A 25,108-nucleotide genomic window follows, 5' to 3' on the forward strand; every position below is an offset into this window, starting at 1 on the left:
GTTTGTTGATAGAAAGTCTCATCCATTTGTCTGCCTGTGTTTATGTGTGATCGACAGAAAAGGTGTCTTTTGTATTGGGTGCAAACGTACATGAGGATCAAAAACTCTCTATCTTCTAAGTGCTTGATAAGGCTTCAATATCCTACCTTTCTGTCTGCATGTTTATCATAGCAACCAATTTTGCTCATGCTGTAGAAATTTAATGTCCAAATCCTTTTCGAATGAAATAATATACATGGAAAGTTCATAGTTTTTTAAAAGATAAATGGTCAAGACAGAATTTGAACTCATGACTTTACAATGCAATAAACTATCAAGGTTTTTACCTCGTTTGCTTATACGCATCAATCAAAAGAAATATATTAGCTAATTTGGTTAGTAAAGATCTTAATAGATTATCATAAAATTTTGTACTTAAATTTTGTTTTAATCATTTATCTTTTAAATAGGAAATTAATGCTGGTTGTTTACTACCTTATATTAATTGATGTGCATATTCAATAATTTGTTATAATGAGTCTAGGGTTCGGTTGCCTAGAGTTAGTGAGTCTTGAGTTCAAACTGTTAGTTTGGCAAATCCCACATAGTCCCACATCAGGAAAATCAAGCTTGTTATCTTCTATTGAAACTATAAATAAGGGCCTTAGCTTTGAAGTCAGATGCACCACAAGAAAACCTAATTGTTTGCTTTAGGCTTTTCTTATTTAGTATTTTCGTATTTTATGGCCTAGGAACATCTTCCCAAGGCATTTATAATAGTCCATCTTTTATAGTAGTGATTTGCTCCTCCTTCGTTTATGGATGTAGGTCAATTGATTGAACCACGTAAATCTAGTGTTCTTGTCGCTTTTATTATTTATGCTTTCTTGTCTTTTTTGGGTTGCCAAATTATCCATTGGTAAATTTCCTGGGGTTAGCTCTAATAAACTGGTATCTGGTTTCGGAATCTTTTGGCAACGATGACAATAACAAAGATCGTTGTCGAGAAATTTGACAGAAATGTCAACTTCGGTATGTGGCAACTCAAGATGGAGGTCATTCTGGTTCAAGACGGAGTTGATTTGGTACTACAGGGAGCTGAGAATATTCCAAATGGTACATCAAAGGAAGATCTTGCGGGTATGGATAAGAAGGCCCGATCAAGTATTATTCTAAATCTCTCTAACGAGGTTTTACGGGAGGTAGTTACGGAGACTACGGCTAAGAGCATGTGGGACAAACTTAAAGCCTTGTATATGAAGAGGACAGTGGAGAATCGTCTCTACTTGAAGCAGAGTTTGTATATGCTTCGGATGACTAAAGGTATATCTATGCTCTCATATCTTGATAAATTTGATTCCTTAGTTATGGATTTGGAGAATATAGATGTGAAAATTGATGACGAGGATAAGGTTATGTTACTTTTGTGTTCTCTTCCTCAATCATTTAAGTATTTCCGTGATACTATGATTTATAGAAAAGAAATAATTTCGTATCAGGAAATTAAATCTACACTAAAATCTAAGGAGCAGATAGGCAGGGATATCACTGGGGAGAGTAGAGGAAATCAGGCTGAAGGTCTGATTGTCAAGGGTAGAACAGATAAAAGGGAATTTGATAGTAGTAGATCTAAATCTAGATCTAAATCCAGACATAGAAATTTGGAGTGCAGATATTGTCATAAAATGAGGCATATTAAGATTGATTTCTTTAAATTAAAAAATAAATTAAAGTAAAAAGAAAAAATTATTGAGAAAACTACTAAGTCCGTTGAAGCTAGTGTAGTAGCTGATGAGAATGTTGGAAATATTTTCTTTGCTACTGATGACAGGAGAGGTCTAAAAATGAATGGATTTTAGATTCGGGTTGTTCTTATCACATGTGTCCTAATAGAGATTTGTTTTTCACATATGAATCTTGTAATGGTGGAATTGTTTTGATGGGTAATAATGTCACGTGTGATGTTGTTGGTAGAGGCACAATCCGAATTAAAATGCATGATGGTATTGTGAGGACGTTCACTAATGTTAGATATGTTTCTGATTTAAAAAAGAATCTCATCTCTTTAGACACCCTAGAGGCTCTTGGGTGTAAATACGCAGCTGAAGGTGGAGTTATGAAAGTTTCTAGAAGTGCCCTTGTTGTTATGAAAGCTTGTAGGTCTGGTAGCTTATATATTTTATAGGGAACTACTGTCACAGGCTTAATTGCAGTCTCGTCATTATCATTGTCTAATTCTGACATCACCAAATTATGGCATATGCGTTTGGGTCATATGAGTGAAAAAGGTTTGAGCATATTGAGTAAAAGGGGTCTTTTTTGCGGACAGAGTACTAGGCCACTGGATTTTTGTGAACACTGCATTGTTAGAAAGCAGAAAAGAGTCAGCTTCAATTCTCCGGCAGTTTACAAAACAAAAGGTACTCTTGACTATATTCATTCAAACCTTTGGGGTCCCAGCTCATGTTCAGTCTAAGGGTGGTGTCAGGTATATGTTGACTTTCATTGATGATTATTCTAGGAAAGTTTGTGTTTATTTTTTAAAATATAAAAATGATATTTTTATAACATTTAAACAATGGAAGGCTTTGATTGAGAAGTAAACAGGTAAACAGATTAAGCGGTTTCGAATAGATAATGGTATGAAATTTTGTGAATGTGACTTTGATGAATTCTATAAAAATGAAGGAATTGTTCAGCATCACACTATTAGGATGACGCCTCAGCAAAATGATATGGCCGAACGTATGAACAGAACACTTTTGGAGAAATCAAGGTGTATGATCTCAAATGCAGGGTTGACAAAGGACTTTTGGGCAGAGGCGATTAATATGGCCTGTTACGTTATCAATCGCGCTCCTTCTGCAGCACTTAACTTTAAAACTCCGGAGGAAGTTTGGTCAGGTACTCCTTCTGATTACTCTGATTTAAAATTTTTTGGGTGTCCAACATACATGCATGTAAATGAAAGAAAATTAGAGCATCGAGTGAAAAAGTATATTTTCCTTAGGTATGCTTCTGGGGTGAAAGGATACAGATTATGGTGTTCTAATCCCAAATCCCCAAAATTTATAATCAGTAGATATGTTACTTTTGATGAATTATCTACGTTATCTTCCAAAGAGGAATATACTAGTTGTACAAATGATATTGCGTAGAAGCAGGTGGAGCTTGAGATTGGTAGTTTAGATTCTTTTAAGTCGAACTCCTCTACTCAAAGAATGCCAGTAGATGGTCCCGAGTCTTCTGACGAAGATGATCTAGAGAAAGAGTAATATTCCATAGCTAAGAATAAACCACGGAGAGATATTCGACCACCACAAAGATATGCAAATTTAGTTATATATGCTTTGTCTGTTGCAGAAGAAACTAATGAAGTTGGTGAGCCTACTACCTACTCAGATACAGTTTATTGTGATAATTCCGTTAAGTGGTTGATTGCGATGAATGAAGAAATTGAATCTCTCCATCAGAATAGAACTTGGGATCTTGTGAAGCCGCCTTCGGGTAAGAAAATTCATACGAAGGACAATCCAGCTAATATGCTTACGAAGCCTCTTCCGGTTTACAAGTTCAAGCAATGCTTGGACTTTGTTGGTGTTTATTGTTATTGATTGTCCGTTGGGGCTTTTGTGAAGAAGGTGGAGCAAGTTTTGTTGGGACATGCCAATGTGGAGATTTGTTAGTTTGACAAGTCCAATATAGTCCCACATTAGGAAAATCAAGCTTGTTATCTCCTACTGGAACTATAAATAAGGGCCTGGGCTTTAAAGCTAGTTGCACCACAAGAAAACCTAATTGTTTGTTTTAGGCTTTTCTTGTTTAGTAGTTTCATATTTTATGGCCTAGGAACATCTTCCTAAGGCATTTGTAATAGTCCCTCTTTTATAGTAATGATTTGTTCCTCTTTCGGATGTAGGTATGGTGTTGTTGTCACTTTTATTATTTCTGCTTTATTATTATTTTTTTATTACCAAATTACCCATTGATAAATTTCCTGGGATTAACTCTAAGACAAACAAATAGTGGTCCAAGCTCGTGTTAGGCTTACTTACACTAGTGCTAATGAGAGTTGAATTTAGAATGAGGATATGCTCTTCCATACGTGGAACGTTTAATTCTTTTCTTTTGAGCCACACTCTTCCCACCACGGAGTGGACAGTGAGATTAATTTCTTACAAAAGCCGGTAGAGCAGAGCCAGAGCCAGAGCCAGCAGTGTTATGTTACTCAGGTAGGTTATCATACGTGCACTACATTCATAAACAAGCGACGCACTAAGAGAGTCAAATATTAGAGTGTGTGTGTGTGTGTGTGTGTGTCTCTCTCTCTCTCTCTCTCTCTCTCTCTCTATATATATATATATATATATATATATATATATATATATATATATATATATATATATATATATATATAAACGAAATCAACCAACCAAAAGTCATCGTGTTGATCATTCTTGGCCATTGAAAACAAGCTGACCTCCATGGGTTCTCTTCTTCCCTGATAGGATGTGGTTCTGATCCAGCCAACATCTACTGGCAATTTTGAAGACTGGAACAACTTGAAGAACCAAATCAAAGGTGTTCTCATAACTTCAACAATACCTGAGCAAAATAATATGCCTCGCCCACAGCATTTACTCGCAATCGTTGTCCAATTTAGCATCAACTTATGTAGACTGCAACTTTCAATTTATCAGACTAACAATTGATTGATAACCATGCTCTATTAATAGTTCTACGAGCAGACTCTTTCCATTGGTCCAGATCTCACAATACCACTCTTTCCATCGGTCCAGATCTCACAATACCATATGTATTGTCGAGCAAAGTTTTCACAAAAAAATGCCAAATTTACACATCCTAAAAAAAACAAAACAAAAACTCATTTACCTGATTTTATGTGCACATAATATGAGATAGCATCAGATATAGTAGCAGATTACAGAGCACCGAGAAAAACCAGCCTCGACAGGCGCAGACGAATAGGTCCCCACTAAAAGCATTACAGCTATTGTCATGCATCGGAGTCTCTTGGAACAATTAACTCTCATATGTCTGTCTAAAGTCAGTTTAGTTTATAAACTCTTCTTCCCATGTCTCAATCCACTTGGTATGATCGATATAGAGTCTACACAGAGCCCCCCTTTAGAATGCGTGCAGTCGATTTGCTTCATCGAAAATCTCAACTCCACTGTGTCAGAACTAGTGACCACAAAGTCGCCCACATGGTAATCTATCCAGCAACCACGCTTATGGTTTCCCATATCATCTTTTTCGGGCTCATCCAAGCAATATTCACATGAAACTTGCTGACCATCAGAAGTCGAAAGCTCAAATCGTACCGGTTTTATATCCCAACCATGAGTCTGGCCATAATTACATAGACGCCGCCCCAGCCTTTTAAAGAATCTTCCGAGGTGCAGTCTAAATGATAGGCTGTACACTCCAGCAGGGAATGGAAATTTTATTAAGCCATCGACCTCAAACCACCATATTTGTTGAAGATATGCCACCACCTGGAACCTGCAAACCGAGAGTCGAACATATTTATATCAATCATGCCAAAATTATCAGGTCATCTCGTCTCTGGTCAACGCAACAGTTATTTGCATGCTCAGCAACACAATTGTTATCCTGCAGGAACTCAGTCCAGTTTATTCACTTCTAAAGCTACAGAATGTTTTTTTTTTGTTTGATGAGGGGGGAATTAGGAATATTACTATGTTGACCAATACTCATAGCAACATTGTGAAAAATCTGAATAGAATTATCTAATGCAAATTCAGAATTCAGAGATAATTTCTCAAATGTACACATGGTTGCATATAGAGGTAAGCTTCCATTGGCTATATTTTCTCATGTACAAATGGTTAGGAAGGATTGTCAGTGTTACAATATTACCAAAAGAACAGGAAACTAGTAGCAAAATTGGTTCAAATTGAATCATGGATCAAAATATCAAATCATCTGTTGAGTAGGTTCGAGATCATTTAGTTTCGGTAGCCACCTTGTCAACCTCAAATTCAAGTTTGTAACTAGTTGAACAAAAGGTCAGTGTCAAGTAAAACTGGTGCCCACAAACCCAGAGTTGTTGAGTACCCAGTAACTTATTTTTACCATTAGTCAATGTCAACCACCAAAACTCAGTAACAATGGATGCAAGTTCCTACCTGGTCAGCGAAGTGGGCACTTCAAGGAAGGTTGGTGTGATCATAGGCCACAAACGAGATAAACACTGTCAAGAAATTCTCCTTAATTTAGCCACCATTTACAACTAATTGTTGCTACATCCCCAGCTAGGAATTGAAAATTGACATTTATAGCATCCATTTTTAAGTTGAGGTTCTTATAAAAAGCATACATTCTCAGTGACATCCAGACAATGATACTTGCAATTGGTCACAAGCTTTTCTTTTTTTTTTTGTGTTCCTAGCGATGGGTGATCAGACCACACCTGGGGGAAGTAGCTCATCATGGAGGACTAAAGGATAATGGGAGAACAACAGGCCACACCAAAGGTTCGAACAGTCGACCTATGGAAAGGGACTCGGGTACACACCACCAGACTAGCTGGTTGGGTATCACTTACAAGCTTTTCAGACTAAGTCCTTCATGGAAAAACATAGATGGTTCACGCCTTAAACAAGATAAAACAAAGAAGTGATGTCTTGTCCCCCAAAATACACATTTTTTTTTACGATTAAACAAATCAGAACTGTTTAAATTTAACACATTCTTCTGTATGGCAGATGAACTATCATCTTTTCCTGCTCTGCCACAGTGCCACATCAAGCTGTAGACTTCCAAACTAAAATTGGCATAACCTAACAATATCTCAGCATAACCCTTCAAAGTTGGACACCAGGCAGGCCTAACCAAATGCTGTACCAATTTCGCAGCCTTCGAACTTGAATCCACAGCGCTACTATCATGCCCACCACACCACCATCTTATATAACTGCTACAGCAGCTGCGGGCAAGGCATTTCATATATTACCACTGCTGATCGCATGATACATCCAAAACAAAATTACTTGGCTCTTAGAAAGAAAGAAGGCATTGCTACGGCCAACAGGAAGTGTAACCACATAAGTCATTGCATGAGTAAGATGAGAGAAAGGATTACATCCTAAGACGAGAGAAGCTATTGTCCATTAGAAAATTTTCCCCAAGCAGCTTGATTCAACTTCTATCATTTCCCTTTCATAAAATCTTGCATTCTTCTGGTTTCCTTCATGTCTTGGAGAAAAATCTAATCAGCTATTTCTACAGCTTTCTACTTCAACAAGCAAAGGTAAAAATGCCAGCATTAGAAATTATGTTCAGGGATGCAGTGAAGTAAAAAGGTTTCAGACATTAGAGGAGAGAATACGTACAAGGCTCTCAAGTATTCGGATTTATATCTAGGATTCAAGCTAACCAAGCAAAGTCAGACAGCTACCGACAACATCTACTGATAAAGAAGAGATGTTAGTTTCTAGAAGAAATTTGATAAGCACCGGTCCTCTTGTTATTTTTATTCACCAAACAAGCTTCCCAATGAGGTTTTCGAGGTTCAATTCCTAGATATTAGGGAGAAAAATAGCTGGTGCTCACCGCTCTTTACCTTTTAAAGAAAAAAAATCATGTACATTTTTCAGTTTTTACAACTAATTCTCATTCAAGTCAACCATCATGATAACCAACTGAAACAGACATATTTCCAATTTTTCTCTTCAAATGTGAACAAAATCATTGTGGAAGGAAGGCTACATGTCTAAAAATTCCATTCATTATGATATATATATATATATATATATATATATATATATATGTATATATGTATATATATATATATATATGTATATATGTATATATATATATATATGTATATATATATATATATGTATATATATATATATATATGTATATATATATATTTGTATATATATATATATGTATATATATATATATGTATATATGTATATATGTATACATGTATATATGTACATATATATATGTATGTATACATATATATATGTACATATATATATGTATACATATATACATATACATATATATATATATATACATATATATATAAAGGTGTAAGCACCTATCGAGCAATTCAACAAAGTATTAAGCCAATGAATTATATATGTGTGCATTAGGAGCGCAGATAGAAAGAAGGCCACGATTTTAAGGAGATAAAAAAACTGGAACAATATAGATTCTACTTTGCCCTAGATTTATCACTGGACAATTCGAGGTTTAAATCACACCTTGATTCTTCGGTGGGAATCCAGCTCCAGTATCGCCGGTCCTCAATCCCGGTAATGGTCATGCCCTTGGCGGAGACCGACAAGCACACTCCACCGGTGGCTCTGTCTAGCCAGAGCACCTACGGGAACAGGGCAGGGGCACCATCAAGGCCAAGCGATCAAGAAAGGCATCCGGGGCAACAAACAATGCCATACCTTGGTGCCCTCGTCGAAGGGGATAGGGCGCGATAGGAAGGCGAAAATGTCCTTCTTCTTGGACAGGGGACTCCGGTTGCTGACGGTCTCGGGCGGGAGCAGAGACAGCAGCTGGGGGTAGGTAGAGGGCAGCTTGGGCTCCCACACAGAGTCAGAGGAAGCGGCGCCACGAAACGCGCGGTTGAGGCGTGCCAGGTTGCAGATCTCGGGCGGGGTCAGGTACGTAAACACACAGGCCACGCAGCTCTCCGGGATGTCACCCAGCCCCGGCCCGCCGGACCCGTCGCTCCCGGCCTCCGTCAAATTCGAGAGCGACGCTCCCATCTCTCCCCTCCCAACCTCTCCCAATCTTATCAATCGACCCTCCGCCACGCGCCTCCTCCCGCCCCACTGGGGATGGGGGTGAGGCAAGGAGAAGACGGTAATTCGCAGGGACGTCTCTCTCGCTCTCTACGTAGAAGGCGATCAATCAACCTGGTCGGAGGAGGAGGCCCTCCGCGCGGCTCGCCCGCCCCGCTGCCCGACTGCTATGGCTGTTCCACGCGGTGAGATGATGGTGCTCTTAGCTCTTATAGCGCGGGTTTCGTAGAACCGCCGCTCCGCATAGATGACGAAGTGCGTGCTCTTCTTGGGAGCCGTAACTGTCACACCGCCATTGGGTGGCACCCTTTCACACACAGATCAACGAATTGTTCCTTCTCTCTCTCTTTCTCTCTCTCTCTCTCTCTATATATATATAATTGACGAGTTGAGGTAGTCGATACAGTCGTGTCTTGTGGTCTCCCCACGGGACGTTGATTGATTGATTGATGAGGGGAGGAAACAAAGTTAATGAGCACACGAGAGGAGATAAAAGTCGTTGGTGCTCGTCGAGATGTTAAGCCACCAAGAGAGTTAGCTTAGGAGATCACGTAGAGTTACCGACTGTAGGATAGAATCTCTGCAACCTTGATGTTTGTGATGAAAAGAATGAAAAATAAAAATAATTATTAAAAAAATTATTGAAGAATAAATAAAGAAACTTAAATACATTAACAGGATTTTTCTCGACAGAATAAAGGATTTTTCTTGAGATTTCCTCGTATAGTTGAAGAAATCTTATCTTCTATCAGTTTTCATATTAAATAAAATAATAATTTATTTTTCTACCCCTTATGTTAGGAAGGATTAAATCCTATGTTAGGAATCTCTAATCCAAAAGGAGATTCCTTATCCAAGAAAAAGAAAAAAATAAAATCTTATTTAAGAATCATGATATCACGTTAAGTAAAATCTATTAAATATCCCTAAAATGTAGCTGCAATGTTTCTCTTGAATTCTGAATCTACATAGTCACTCGCTTTGCTTGTATTGTATAATGCTAATAGAAAGCCAACTCATTCACAACTCCTTATATGCAATTTTTAACTCCTAATATGAAACTAATAATATAGATAAGTTGATACGTCAAAATCCAAAGTCAATCTCAATTCATCGACGTCCACAGTGGCGATCACATCACCAACCGCTTTAAATTAAATCTATTCCACTATAAATATTTGGAGTCTTTTACTGGGGAATTAGACTTATTAATTACCTAAGTTATAATTTATAGTTAATTTGAGGGTCATGAAGTTCGTATTGGCAACAACCCGATTTTGCAGATCGAGCATTATATTCAAGAAATTTGCTTCCTTAAATTCAACTCTAAAGTATGGTTTTCTGTACAATTGACCAGATTGAACCCATTTTATCATATATGAGTAGGAAAAAAAAAGAATTATATATAAATAAATAAGATTCCTATAAATGTGTACATCCTCTAAGGTTTTTCCTACACCTGTATCGTTTCTATACCAATTTGGTTTTGTGTTAGCGTCTTCCATTATTTAGAGTTTTTTTATTTATTTTATAATATATTTTTCTATTTTTTTAAAGTATTATTCATAATCTCTTTAATTTTATTTTTATCTTTTTTTTTCTCTATAGTCTTCCCTTATGTATATTATTGCCAACGTCGCTCTTAGATAGATGATGATATTTTTTGGATTTTTATAGAATATACATAATAAAAAATATTAATTTATTATTTATTATTTTATATCACCTCTGATAATTATGAAGAGGAGGAAGATGAGATTATATAAGATAAGGAAGATGAAAAAAAAGAAAGAAAAAAAGATTATAAATAATGAGTAAATTTTTTTAATTAAAATTAAGTTATAAATTATGGATATATATATATATATTTATTTATAAAAAGATAATTTAGAAATATTTAAATATTTTGATATAGAATTATAAATAACAAAAAATATAAATAATAATCGCCTCCTTTTGTAGGAAACCCACCGCTGCACGTGGACGGCCGGCGTCAGTCACGGGTGTTTCCCCACCTTCCGTCGCTTGGGTCGGGCTCTTTCCCGGTGGCGACGATTTTTCTAAGCCCAACTAGTTCGGCTGCGCTTTGAACTCCGATCCACGTCCAGTCTGTCACAGCATTTATAATTGAAGGAACCAATAACTGTGTCACTCCGAGCCGACCCGCCCGAAAACGTGGTCTGCTCCTCGTTCCGCTCACACGCATCAAGTGTCGGTGACCCCTGGAATGCACGCTTCGTGGCTCCTCGCGCTTAGGCTGTCGGCCGTGCTCTGAGCTGGCGTCGCCCCCACCATCTTCTTCTCGTAGCCTGATGTAAACAGCCGAGGCGATCATCAAAAATTGTCCAGGTAGTACGTGCTTCACTGGCAGTCACAACAGCAATTTCAATGTTTCACCAAAATTAATATCACTTTTTTCCTGGCACGATTTCTCTAAATAAAAAAAATATTTTCGAGCTTTTTTTTTTCCTAATATCTTCCGTTTTTATTTTTTTTATTTGGTGTCTTCATCATCACTTTCATCCTATCGCTTTAATCCTATCGTTTTCGTCCTATCAGGATTATCTCTACAATCTTATCATCGTAGATGAGACATCACCTTAAAATTACTATTGTAAAGATTATCTTATTAATGGTCTAACCATCGATTGAGATTTAACTATAATAATCTTCCTTGAGAACGTGGTGATGCAATACTTCATGTATTTCCTCCGAGACGAATCATAAACGACAAACATGATGCTCTATTTTTAGCTATTTATAAGATCCTTTTATGTCCATATCAAAGGTTTTAAGTCAAATTAGAAGTAGTAGAACGGAGATAACTACAATAAGACAAAAACGATGAGCAACAAAAAAATAAAAAAAATAAAAGTATCATCCCAAAAAAATTAAAAAATATATATATTTTTTAAAGAAAACCATCAATTTTTATTTTATTTTATTTTTCAAATACCGAATTATTAGCTATAATAATAATTCGAATGATAATACTAATGAAAGAAGAGGGAGAAGAGTGAAGAGTGGAACATGATGCGCCGAGTGGTGGGTGGCGTTTAAATACTGCCCACACACATCACCCTATCGCCACACAGAAACATCCGACTCTCCGCGCTGCTCGCTCGGGATCCGTCGCTCCTCCGCTCTTCCTCCCCATCGCCCCGCTCTGCCCGCTCGCTTTAAGGGGTAAACCGTGCTCCTGCATTCCCTACTTTTGACCCCCCACCGACTTCGTCCTTTGTCTTGATTCTTTCGAGTGTGGTTTATTGTTCTCGTTCCGTTTCTTGGTGCAGATCCCGTGGATTGAGAGGGGTTATTGAGGGGATTTGGGGATGGCAGCGGCTGCGAGGATGGATCTCGACGGGAACCCGATCTTGCCGATGACGATCTGCATGATCGGGGCCGGGGGGTTCATCGGGTCCCACCTCTGCGAGAAGTTGATGGCGGAGACGCCGCACACTGTGCTGGCCGTTGACGTCTACAGCGACAAGATCAAGCACCTCCTCGACCCACCGTCGGCCGCGGAGGGGCAGCAGGCGCGCCACCCCTGGGACGGCCGGATCCAGTTCCACCGCCTCAACATCAAGCACGACTCCAGGCTCGAGGGCCTCATCAAGATGTCAGATCTGGTTCGTCCTATCTCCACACCAAGATCTTGGTTCAGATATTAGCATTTTGTTCTTTGCCCGCTCTCCCTTTTGATCTACCCCGACCTGGGCTTTCCGGTTGTCGTTTCTCTACTTCTTTCTCTGTACCGGTGTCTGTTGTGATCTGTCGTGTAATGGTTTGAACGGGTCTTCGCTACCGTATGTTGTCTTGTTTCATAAAGAATCCTGATGTAATCTTTGTTTTCATCTCTTTTTGCTTTACAGACGATCAACCTGGCGGCAATATGCACCCCAGCGGATTACAACACCCGTCCACTGGACACCATCTACAGCAATTTCATTGACGCTCTCCCAGTTGTAAGATTTTGGGTTTCTTGGTCTCTTTTCTTCTGTTTGGCTTTTCAGACCCTTGGTGTTCGTGTGACCTCTTGAGACATGGTTCTGCAGGTCAGATACTGCTCGGAGAACAACAAGCGCCTTATTCACTTTTCCACTTGTGAAGTGTACGGGAAAACGATCGGAAGCTTCCTGCCGAAGGATCACCCATTAAGAAAGGTACTCATCATATTGCATTCCTTGAGCCACAGCATTTGCCTCAAGAGATGACAAAACACATGAGGATATCTTTGATAATTAAGAGATCACAGTTTGGGCATATCGAAATGCTTGGTCCTGTCTTTTATATTTGACTTTATGGTACTATATTACCGGACTTTGATGATACCAGACCAACTAATTTAGAATGAGATATTCAAGGACAATAACTAAATCTTTCATGCTGATACTAGTCATGATGTTGATAGTTTCTTTTGCAAGTGACAGATATTCGTTATTTTTTCACTATTAAATAGTTGTAACCAAGATATAGCCTGCTGCTAGTGAATGATGTATGATTAGATTTTTTTTTGACAAATAGATTATATGTCTGCAATTATATGTTTGTATATTTTTAATATATATTATCTTGTGACTTCCAACCTCAAAGTCTGCATATATATATATGTAAATTTGAAAAGTATTTATATGCCATTTTCAGTTTTATAAACTATACCGTAAATTATTGACACTGGTAAAATATAAGACTTATTGCATGGCTGAAACTTGCATATAACATTTTTTTAAAAGCCTTAGAATTGTTGTAGAGATACTTAAACCATATCTCAAATTTGGAAGATTATTGTATGATATAATAATGACAAAGAATGAGATGACAGGGTTTGTGGGAGAAATATCGGTGGATGTACTGTGCTTATTCTTTGTTGTTGTGAGAATGTGAAATATTGAGTTTGGACCTTGTGCCCATACTTGTGAGAGAAGCCTTGTACCCATACTTAGAAAAGAGGGGAAAATTGTCTACAAGAAACCCTAGAATTAAAACATTCATGGCCCGTTGCAGTAGATTATACATATTCTTGAAAGTGTACGAGGCTTTGTTAACTTTTAAACTCTATAATCAAGGAGCCTGATACTTGAACGTTTCTCTGACTTGTAACGTATGTTGTACTGTAAGTTCATGAAAGTGAAATTAGGGAATGATAAAATTGTCATTGACTGAGGATGATCTCTGGTAATAGTGAACCACTGATGTTCATTGATTAGTAAGAAACCATGCTGAATAGCTTACACACTTCTTGTTTGGTTCAGAATGGTTGCAACATTTGGAATAACACAATGCATTATAAATGATCATGAAATGTTCTACCGAGTAAGATCACAATTTTTTATATAATCTTTCAGTGGCAATGCTTGGTAGGTGCATGGCCAATCACAGCAAATATTACACCATTTTCTCTCTTACAATTGACTTGTATGCTCAGTGATACATCCTTCTCAGATGCATCTTTGAGAATAATCTATGGTAATTCCTTTATTTTTGTTATTCTTTACCCATGTGTTTGTGTAGCTGAGGTTACTATTCTGATCTGATATATATTAATTATATGGAGAAAGTTGTGGCCTCAAATTCCTAGTCTCATTGTTAGTTGAATTACTTATGTTCATTCTCCATTACGAGTTGGAATGGTTGGAACTAACCATACAACATATTTTTTGTACTCGATCTAATTAATTACTTTCTACTTATGTACGGGCGGTGAAGTTACTGTTATTAGTTTAAAATGTAAGGCACATTAAATTTTTGGAATAATATAATGAACAAGCGAATGGATATTATAACTTATAAGAAGCACTATATTTGTGCATTGAGTGTTGTTTTCTAATGTTCATCGTGGGAGTTGGGATGCAGGGTTTTGGAAGTTAACTCTGTCTTAATTTTCATGTGCTTAGAGATTCAACAAGCTTTTGTCGGATGAGTTTGTTTGGTCTAGTCATTTTTTTCAGTGAACCTACCTTCTTTAGGAAATTATTGGTTCATTATTGGATATATAATTTCAATGACTTATAGTCACATATGATTGATGTTGCTACTTGTTTCTAATTTCCTTTCTACATAATAAATCATGTGCATGTTGTGGTAGCTATAGTGTTTAGTCTTTGTGATACTGCAAATTTCCAAGTATCTTTCTTTTCGAGTTATTTTGTGTTTTTTCCATTCCATTAATAAGAATGTATGTGATCCAATAGGAGCCAGAGTTCTATGTGCTCAAGGAAGATGCCTCCCCATGCATCTTTGGTTCTATTGAGAAGCAGAGATGGTCTTATGCATGTGCAAAGCAACTTATTGAGAGGCTGATATATGGTAAATTTACTTGCTAAGTTTCTATAAATGCAGTAATTTTGTAGTGATTCCTCATTCTTATATTTATATGGATCATTAAAAGCTGAGGGTGCGGAAAATGGTCTGGAGTTCACCATTGTGAGACCTTTCAATTGGATTGGACCAAGGATGGACTTTATTCCTGGAATCGATGGTCCTAGCGAGGGTGTTCCGAGGGTTTTGGCATGCTTCAGTAATGTATGCATCACAATACTCTTGTTGAAGGAGAAAAATGGCTATGCTGGCCTTTGTACATTATGAAGATCACTTAGTGTTTCACATGATGCAGAATCTCCTGCGCCGTGAGCCTCTGAAACTTGTTGATGGCGGTCAGTCCCAAAGAACTTTTGTCTACATCAAGGATGCCATAGAAGCTGTTCTCCTGATGACCGTGTGTATTTTTCTGTTTCCCCTTTATCTATCTTGGACCATTGCAGTGAAATAAACACTGTTCTCTTCCTCTATAGGAAAATCCTGCACGAGCAAATGGCCATATCTTTAATGTTGGAAATCCTAACAATGAAGTCACCGTAAAGCAACTTGCAGAGATCATGACACAGGTATGTCAGTTGATTATCTAACATGGGCAAAATGCAAATGTTTGCCAATTTTTCTTATGTTTATCATGTCTCGTCTGTAGGTGTACTCTAAGGTTTCAGGTGAAGCTCCTTTGGAGATGCCCACACTTGACGTGAGTTCCAAGGAGTTCTATGGTGAAGGATATGATGACAGTGATAAGCGGATACCTGACATGACCATAATCAATAAACAACTCGGTAGACTTCAATCACATCAATTGGTTTGTTCATTTCCTAGACTCAAAGCCAGACAAGATTATTAATGATGTTGGCAATCCAGGTTGGAACCCGAAGACATCCCTCTGGGACTTGCTTGAATCAACGCTGACCTATCAACACAGGACCTATGCAGAGGCCATCAGGAGGGCAATGGCAAAACCTGTTGCATCAAGCTAAGACGCTCGGATTAGATTGGGCACTGCTGGAGCCTATCAACCTTATCCTTTTTGAAGGTTAAATACGTTCTATTAGCCAGTTGCATAATATTTTCTGTCGGTAGTTAATATCGAGCTCTATGACCCATAAGTTTCCCCTGTTTTTAAGAAATTTATTTACTGGAGAGGAACTCTAGGAACTGTTTGTATATGCCATGGCATCATTGCGATGTTCCCGGGCCATTTCATGTAAAGCATTGCACTCGTATTCCATTTTATGATTCATCAGCACGAATCATTGCAGAAGCATGATTGTTTTCTGCATTTTGCTGGATCAATTCGAAGCGTACGTGCAATCCAATAATTTCCCATTGTTGAGGCTCATATGCATCGTACTTATTGTCATTTGTAGTGGCTGTTTCAGATGTTATCACAGGGTTGCTTCTGGTGTGATGCATTTTATCATCTAGGTGACGGTCGTTAGTTGATGTCCTTGGAAACATTAGCTTCTTATCACAGAGACGCATCGGCCATTGGAGCACATCCGACGGTGTCCATGATTCAAAACAACCCATGCGGCTTCGAGAAAAGAGAAATGTCCTGAATAGTAGTACGAACCATTCACTATGCTATCCATAACATATTGTCATAGGGTCATTAGACTCGTACGAACCCAATCGTGATTCGAAGCATTAAAGGTTGGCATCAATTCGACTAAGAAAATCTACTTACTATTTAAACAATAGGATTGACATAAAACATTTATAAGATATTTCTAAGTATATATTTTATCATGTTCCATAAATTATGAGCCTATTTATTGGACATAGTAGTAATTACCTCGTTCTACCATGTCGCTTATGATTTAGGTATAGGAACTACTATATCATGGGTCACTTTTTAAAACATATCTATAACTACCTAAATAACTACTATGAATCGATTCTCAACACTCCCCATTGATTCATAGTTACATACACCGATTTACGACATGAAATAAACATGCTTTTGAACTGGAAGCGACTTGGTGAGGATATCTGTAACTTATTCATTTGTTCCACAATACTTCATTGCTATGGCTTCACTTGCTACAAGATTCCGGACAAAATGATAGCGTATCTTTATATGCTTCGTTCTTCCATGAAATGTTGGATTCTTCATCATTATAATTGTGGCTTTGTTGTCACAAAATATTTCCGTTGCTTCTTTTTGTTCTTGATGAAAATCTTCAAGAAGTTTTCTAAACCATATTTTTTAACAAGTTGTTGATGTTGTGGCTACATATTCTGCTTCCGATGTCGATAACGTAGTTATTTCTTTTTTTTTTAAACTCCAAGATATAGCTCCTGATCCGAGGCTAAAAATATTACATGAAGTACTCTTTCTATCATCTAAAGCTCATGCTCAATCACTATCGGTGAAAACAAATAATTTACATTTAAAATTATAAGAATACCAAATACCATAATCTATAGTTCCAACGATATAACGCAGAATTATTTTAACATATCCGAGATGATGTTTGCTTGGGCTCTGCATAAACCTGGATACTACACCAACATAGAAGATAATATCTAGTCGAGTATGAGTTAGATAAATCAAACCACCAACCAAACTTTTGTAGTATCTTGCATTTGTGTATCATCTTTAAGTTTCAATTTCTCATCTACATTCATGGGTGTTGTTTAAGTTTCAATTTCTCATCTACATTTATGGGTGTTGTTGTGGCTTTGCAATTAATCATATTAGATTTTTTGAGTAGATATGTTACATATTTTTTTTTGTGAAATAAAATTTTCATCTGATCCTTGCTTCACTTCCAACCCAAGAAAATAGTACAGTAGACCTAGATATGATATTTCAAACTTATTCATCATACACTTTTTAAATTCTACTATAAAAGAGTTAGATGAACCCATATATATTATATCATCAATATAAAGAAACCATTAGAATATTATGTTAACATTCCTTCTTTAGATAAAAAGTAGGTTCATTATTGCTCTTCTGTAATCTATTTTGATAAAAATAATAATCAATTTTACTATACCATACCCTTGTAGCTTGTTTAAGCTCGTAAAGAGTTTTTTTTAGCTTATATATCTTTTCTTCATGTCCTTTAACAAAAAAACCTTCAGGTTGAGTAACAAAAATCTCTTCATGTAAATCTTTATTTAAAAACATAGATTTCATATCAAATTGATAAACAGGCCAACTCATGTGAGCAGCTAAAGCAAAGAAAGTTCGCACGGTTTCGAATATAGTAACCGAAGAAAAAGTATCATCAAAATTAATGCATTATTGCTGTGAATATCCTTTTGCTACAAACCGAGCCTTATGCTTTTGGATAATTTCATCTACATTAAACTTTGTTTTGAACACCCATTTTAATCCAATAGCTTTCTTTTCTTTCGGTAGATCCATTAGCTCCCAAGTTTTATTCTTCTCAATTGATTTGATTTTCTTTTTCATTGCTTTTCGTCATTCCTCTTTTTCAATTGCTTCCTCAAAAGTTATAGGATATGAAATAAACAAAGCAAATGTTAAGTCATAAATTTCTATTAGTGATCTGAAATTTCTTAGAGGGGTTTCATCTGAGGAATCAGAATTTGAACTGCTACTGGGTGAGATTGACGATAAACTTATTGGAGCAGGATCTGTCATTTGATTCTATGGAGTGTCTAGTTCTATTGAAATCTGAATTTATATTTCACCTTTATTGGTCTCCAAATTTTAACCTGTCATTTCATCAAACACAACATTTCTATTAATAATAACTTTGCCACTAACAGGATTATATAATCGATATGCTTTGGATCGTAAGGAATAACCAATTAAGATATATTTTTCAGATTCTTCATCAAGCTTTGATGATTTTGTAAATTCACCAAAGCATAAGCAATACAACAAAAAATTATTAGATGACTTACACTTAGTTTCATACCATACCAAGCCTCAAAAGGAGTTTGATTCATAATAGCTTTTGTTGGTGAAATATTCAACAAATAAACTACTGTTGCAATTGCTTCTGCCAAAAACTGATTTGAAAGGTGTTTTCCTTTAAGCAAACTTCTTGCCATTTCAACAATACTTCGATTCTTATGTTCAGCTATACCATTTTGCTACGGTGTATATGGTGTTGTCAATTCTATACAAATACCATTTTCTTCACAAAAAGAATTAAACTCATATAAAAATTCATCACCTCTATCTGTCCGAAGTGTTTTTATGTATTTACCACTTTGCTTTTCTACAAGTGCCTTGAATTTTTAAAAATTATCAAATGTTTCAGATTTCAGTTCAAGAAAATATTCCCAAATCATGTGACTATAATCATCAGTAAATAATAGAAAATATTAACTTCCACCAAATAATTTCGTATTCATAGGTCCACGTAAGTCAACATGAATTAATTCAAGATAATTAGATGCTCTTCATAATTTTTCAATCGAAAATAATTTTTTACTTTATTTGTCATAAATATATCTTTCACATACATCAAGTGTGTTAATTTTAGGTAATTCAAAAATTATTTATTTTTTATTTAACAACCTTAAACCCTTAATATTAAGGTGTCCATATCTTAAATGCCGTAAATTAGACTCATTCTTTTGAGTTGCGAAAAGAGCATGCTTTTCAATATTTGAAACATTAAGTGGAAACATCTTATTTTGCGTCATGCAAACATTTGCTGTAATCAAACTATATTTTTTATCTTTAATAGTGTATGAACCATCATCAAACATAACTGAATATCCATCATCTATCAATTGGCTAACACTCAACATGTTATGTGAGAAAGTTGGAATAAAGAAAATATTATCAATGTATTTTACCTTCATTTGATTTGTTTTTACCTCAATTATTCATTTCCTTGACATATGATTTTAGATATTATTAACTTGTGAACGAGTCATAAACAACTTACTATTTTTCTTTATTTTCCTCCACATAGCTTGTTTGTTTTTCTCTTTTTCAATAATCTGCCTTCATGTGACCAAACTTTTTATAATTGTGACATTGAATCCCACTTTTGTAATTTTTTTAATCATAATTTAATTGTCTTTGTTCATCTTGCCCATCAAAGTGTCATTTTCTTCTTCATCTTCCATTTTCTCTACCATGAAATCCTTCTCTACTATGTCTTATTCCTGTTGATTTTTTATTTTCTTTTGAAGTAGAAGACTCCCCCTTAATCTCAAATGCTTGTTCTTTACTTTTTTCAAGTGATCTGTTCAACCTTGCTTTATTGCTTGCAAAGAACCCATTAGTTCATCAAATGAAAATGTAGATAAATCTTTTGACTTCTCAATTGTGACAATAACATGATCAAATTTCGGAGTTAAACTTCTCAAAACGTTTATAACAATTATATGATCAAGAAGATGTTCACCATAAGATTTCATTTGACCGATTCATTGCTTGAAAGAAAATCTTGCACCGATTCATTGCTTTTCATGAACAAAATTTAAAACTCACGATGAAGAGTTTGAAGTTTTACCGTAATCATCCTTGATGAGCCTTGAAATTTATTTTGAAGTATCAATCAAGCTTGCTTTGAGATTGTCACTACTGTAATTCTTGAGAAAATTATCTCATGTACAGTTTGTTGAACGAAGAACAATGTCTTTGAGTCATTCTTTCTATTTTTCCTTAACTTGATTTCTTCATCTGGATCTTCATATCTATTCTCTATTAAGTCCCAAATATCTTGAGACTTGAATAGAGTATTCATCTTGATACTTCAAAATTCATAGCATTTGCCCGAGAAGATGAGAATACGGGGTTGAAACATGAAATTTCCAATGAAAGTCATAATGCTTAGTTCAGATTGAAACTTAGCTCTCATACCATAAATGTTAGGGATGAAGGAGTGAGGAAACGATAAAAACAGAATACTACGATGTAATTAAAAAGAATTCTTTCGATCAAGAAAACCGATGTAATATTTAAACAAGAGGATTGACATGGAACACTTATAATATATTCCCAAGTGTATATTCCTTATCTTACTTGATCTTATTTATAGGATCTAATGGTAACTATCTCACTCTACAATATCACTCATGATTGAGTTAGGTGTAGGAATTATCCTATAACTATTAGATCATAGGTCACTTTTTAAAATATATCTATAATTATCTAAAATAGGATAACTACATGAATAACTACTCTAAATCAATTTTCAATACAAAACTCCTAAGCCATATGATTGAATTGACGGTCTGGCTGTTGTGATGGACGGTTGAGATGTGGAAATTGGCATCTGAATGGGTGAGGACACAGGCCATCGAAGTTCCGCTTATTGGGTTTTGGGTTAGACGAACGACAAGGGTCGCGGATAGACGAGTTTTATTACGCCCTAAATATCGAATCGGACTTGGCATTGTCCAGCAGAGGCGAGAGAGAGGAAAGAGGGGCGTCATGGCAGGGGTTGAAGTGGAACCACGCAAGGGAGACACACGGCAGGCGACGCAGGAGAAGCACGGGGTGGCCAATCCTCCTCCTCCTGTGGCGATGGTCACTTTTCCGGACGCCGCTCGCCGAAGAGCCCAGAGCTTCCCCCCGCCTCTCAAGTTGGAGTGCGAGGATTCCACCGAAGACATGAACCCGCGCAACTTGTGGCAGGTCGTCCCTTCCTCCTTCACTCTCTTTTTTGTTGTGTTTGTGCTCCCCGATCATTCGCATGTCTACCGGACTGGCATCATTGTTGTGGAAGCTATGAAGCTGGATGACGATGTGGCTCTTGTTAGACCAGGATTGGTGTCGTGAAGGGTTAAATTTCAGGAACAAACAAACCCTAACTAAGAGTCAAAAGAAGAGAGATCATCTAAGTGAATAAAGGGCTATTTTGGGGAAGGAACCCTGATATTTGGTGTCTGTGGATTCCAGGTGACTTGCTCATTCGACGAGAACTTGTCGACTATTGAACTCCAAGCCTAGCTTTCTATGAAGCGGTTGCTGATAACTAAAGATTCGGTTATAAGGGTCTAATCAGTTTTCACCATTCCTTTGTGGAGTTTCTTTTTCAAGAACAGAAAGATCATTTTGTTAAAGTTTTTTTATCAGTGTGTCATCCATGTCATGGCTCCCATTTGCAATTAGGAATGGTAAGGATCCCTAGGTTGTTTGCTTTTGCAAGGAATCAAGAAGGGATTTGACGATTGAATGATCTTATGTCAGTCTGAAAAGAAAGAGAGGGATATTGTAGTCTTTGTCTAAAGGCTAAACTTGGATTTTGATTTGTTGTAGAGTGCATCTACTGAAAGGTATTCAATTTTATGAACCAAATAATTGTTGGTGGCATCAGCAGGTACAAGATAGCATAGTTGGTTGAGTATATAACAAGATAAGCATCCTTTTTTCAGAGTACTTCTGAAACCAATGGCTCATCAAAATTGTTTTTCATGAGAGCCTCTTATAGTCATACAGACCACCATGAATTTGAGTCGGGTTCCTACTATAGAAATCACTCCCAACCACAGAGGTTTCCTCTTTGATTTACCTTTTTGATAAACTGTGATTTGAGGTAGCAATTCCTATCTTTGTAAACCACCTATGATAGAAGTTTCTCCATCATCTATGGTCTGCAGTTCCACATATAGTTGAAGTAAGAACTTCTTGGATAGAATAGGAGGAAAATTTGGCAAGCTAAACTGTCAAACTCCTTATGACCAGTTAGGAGAGTCAAAAAATAGGGATAGGTTATATGGCAGTTGTTGACAAAGTAGGCAGATGGCAGGACAAGTGAAGATGATGGAAATGTGAGTGGTGAAGGATTGATGTCGAAAGAAAGTGGTTTCTTTGAATTACTTTGAGTGAAGTCTGATTCTAGAAATTTCTAAAAACTAATGTCATGACAGGAATAAATTCTAGCTATTTGGAATTGGTTCTAGCAGTGGGGTAACAAATAAAGTGCACATTGTTGTTATGTGTGCATGCATGCGCTCAAATTTATATAGGGGCATACAAAGAGGATATCAAAAATTTATTTTCTATGTGTTATCATGATTATAACGAAGCTTTAATCTAGTGAACTCATCAAACATGCACATATATGTATAGGGTGCATGCCACCACTTTCCTCGTTACATCTGAGATGTTATTTCTGGTGAGTTAATGGCAACTACATTGGGAGGTGTGGGGAATAAATAAGATTGGAGAAGGATTCATGGGTTATAGAACAGGTTTTAGTGGGAGGTTCTATCATTTTACTTGGTTCATTGTGCAAGGAACATGATGAATAGATTGTACAAATTAGATACAAAAGGAAACTTCAGTACTGGTGGAAGTTTATTTTTCATTCTTCACAATACTCTCCTGGGATTCTTTTGATAAGTAACCAGTGGATGTTGACTAGTAAGTCATATATTTTCTATGTACTTTTTTTTTTTTTTTCAAAAAAGGAAGTTAAATTACTGCTTCAAAGTTCTACTGAAAGACCTGGTTAGGTCATTTGATAGATACAAAGACAAATCTGAAGGATAATTATCCTCCCAAAGAAAAGATCTGCTGATTCTAGCAATTTTCTATGTACTTTTGATATCGCATTTCTCAACCCAAATATTTTTGAAGCATAGGCTAAAAGAAAAGGCTTACTTTTCCTTGGTTTTCTCTAAATGAAAATGACACTTTTGTCTATTTATTCAATAAAGAATGGCTGCATACTTATGCCATGTTATATATCAGCACACATATACATGTAGGAATATATTTGAGCTAGAATATTTTTGGAGGCATTCAGACCTTAGTATTTTCACCAAAGTTCATATAGAAATTCTTGAATGGGACATTCGGAGGGCCAAATAAGATTTAATTTATTTTAAATACTGAAGGCAGGCCTGTGATCAACCTAGCACCTTATATTCAGACACAAGAACGGATGTAGTGTGTCTGGAGGTGAGGGGGTGTATATTTGTCCCTTCCCAAACACCATGGTGGTTGGCACCTTGTGCATTAAGATGACCTTATAACCATCTTTAATTATCAATAACTTGGATTCTCAAATTTTATTCCATGAAATATACTTTGATACCCTCTCTTTTCTTATACCATCCATTTTTTTTCCTGGGAGTTGAACTTTTGTATAAGCTTTTTTATTTGTAATAGTGTCAATGTTAGTTAACATGCTTGTTTTTCAAGTGTGAAATGGAAGATCTATGTCTCTGTGTCCACCCAGTTCTACATGCATGCGTATGCAGTCATTTGCATGTAGTGATTTCAGTGAGCCGGCTGCCCATCTTACGACCTCCATATTTGTCGACAAACTCCAGCCAGCCGCTTGACACTGACCATGCAATCATCTCTCCCTACTGGTTGTGGACCTTCAGCACATTGTTCTACAACCTCCTACACAAACTTCTCTACTCACTTCAATGGCGACAATTGTCGCTCCACACTCCTAGTTGCCAGCATTTACAGCCTTATGGTCATCCTCTTCATCGCTTGGTGATCCGCCCTTAAAGTACACTCCTACAGAGTCACCATCTGCACCCACTATTCTGCAATCACCTGGCTTGTGGTTCTGTTGTGGAGGGAGATGTAATGTTGCTACGAAATTTGTGTGAGACCACATGCTTATTCTCTGAGGGGCCTCTTGTATGATCATGTATGAGGAAGCCTTTTGGAAAGTTTGGCCAGCTTGTGATGATTCATCTAATTGATCTATCTGCATAGTGCACTTGAATGTCTGCTGCTTGATCTTTCTGTTTCCCACCTTTTTGATGTATTGGTCTTTGATTGTTGATAGCTGATTGTTGTGTTTGTTCAGGTGTATGCTCTTGGAGGATTTATGATCTCAAAGTGGATTTGGGCTCGCTGGAGGGAGAGGAACAATAGAGGGACATCAGATGAGGATTCATCTACTTGAAACAAAAAATTTCACTTTCAAAAGCCTGAATATTGGTAAAGATTTCTTTTCGTACCACTTATGGATACAAGCATAATGCTCATATTTGTGATGTGATTGAAGTCAGTGCAAACAGGATTTGTCACACTTCTAGTTTTGCATTGGAAAGCATTCAACGTTAATGTA

General features: G+C 36.7%; 2 protein-coding genes and 1 long non-coding RNA gene across 3 annotated transcripts; 2 read left to right on the forward strand and 1 right to left on the reverse strand.

Annotated features, from left to right (window-relative positions):
* Window positions 1–4,777: 4,777 nt before the first annotated feature.
* Window positions 4,778–9,095, reverse strand: LOC135640399 (F-box protein PP2-A15-like). The gene is made up of 3 exons (XM_065154790.1): window positions 8,439–9,095; window positions 8,244–8,362; window positions 4,778–5,505 (listed from the first exon to the last, which is right to left on the reverse strand). The coding sequence occupies exons 1-3, from the start codon at window positions 8,760–8,762 to the stop codon at window positions 5,058–5,060; spliced, it is 891 nt and encodes a 296-aa protein (XP_065010862.1). The 5' UTR covers window positions 8,763–9,095; the 3' UTR covers window positions 4,778–5,057.
* A 2,747-nt stretch (window positions 9,096–11,842) lies between these two features.
* Window positions 11,843–16,412, forward strand: LOC103988034 (UDP-D-apiose/UDP-D-xylose synthase 2). Its single transcript, XM_009406529.3, has 10 exons — window positions 11,843–11,984; window positions 12,092–12,427; window positions 12,671–12,763; window positions 12,854–12,961; window positions 14,990–15,104; window positions 15,187–15,320; window positions 15,412–15,513; window positions 15,590–15,682; window positions 15,763–15,898; window positions 15,981–16,412. The coding sequence occupies exons 2-10, from the start codon at window positions 12,131–12,133 to the stop codon at window positions 16,094–16,096; spliced, it is 1,194 nt and encodes a 397-aa protein (XP_009404804.1). The 5' UTR covers window positions 11,843–11,984; window positions 12,092–12,130; the 3' UTR covers window positions 16,097–16,412.
* A 4,965-nt stretch (window positions 16,413–21,377) lies between these two features.
* On the forward strand, window positions 21,378–25,108 carry LOC103988035 (uncharacterized). The gene is made up of 2 exons (XR_010497405.1): window positions 21,378–21,702; window positions 24,845–25,108. It is a non-coding gene; the product is annotated as an uncharacterized LOC103988035 (long non-coding RNA).

The sequence above is a fragment of the Musa acuminata genome, chromosome BXJ3-6 (assembly GCF_036884655.1).
Source record: "Musa acuminata AAA Group cultivar baxijiao chromosome BXJ3-6, Cavendish_Baxijiao_AAA, whole genome shotgun sequence".
NCBI classification, from domain to species: domain Eukaryota; kingdom Viridiplantae; phylum Streptophyta; class Magnoliopsida; order Zingiberales; family Musaceae; genus Musa; species Musa acuminata.

What these genes read in the sequence shown, in the direction of transcription:
- LOC135640399 (XM_065154790.1), bottom strand. Translation starts at nt 8,762, where the DNA reads ATGGGAGCGTCGCTCTCGAATTTGACGGAGGCCGGGAGCGACGGGTCC. An exon ending in CCTTCGACGAGGGCACCAAG is followed by an intron (nt 8,363 to 8,438) that starts GTATGGCATTGT and finishes CTGTTCCCGTAG; the next exon opens with GTGCTCTGGCTAGACAGAGC. An exon ending in ATTCCCACCGAAGAATCAAG is followed by an intron (nt 5,506 to 8,243) that starts GTGTGATTTAAA and finishes CTCGGTTTGCAG; the next exon opens with GTTCCAGGTGGTGGCATATC.
- LOC103988034 (XM_009406529.3), top strand. Translation starts at nt 12,131, where the DNA reads ATGGCAGCGGCTGCGAGGATGGATCTCGACGGGAACCCGATCTTGCCG. An exon ending in TATTGAGAGGCTGATATATG is followed by an intron (nt 15,105 to 15,186) that starts GTAAATTTACTT and finishes GATCATTAAAAG; the next exon opens with CTGAGGGTGCGGAAAATGGT. An exon ending in CATAATCAATAAACAACTCG is followed by an intron (nt 15,899 to 15,980) that starts GTAGACTTCAAT and finishes TTGGCAATCCAG; the next exon opens with GTTGGAACCCGAAGACATCC.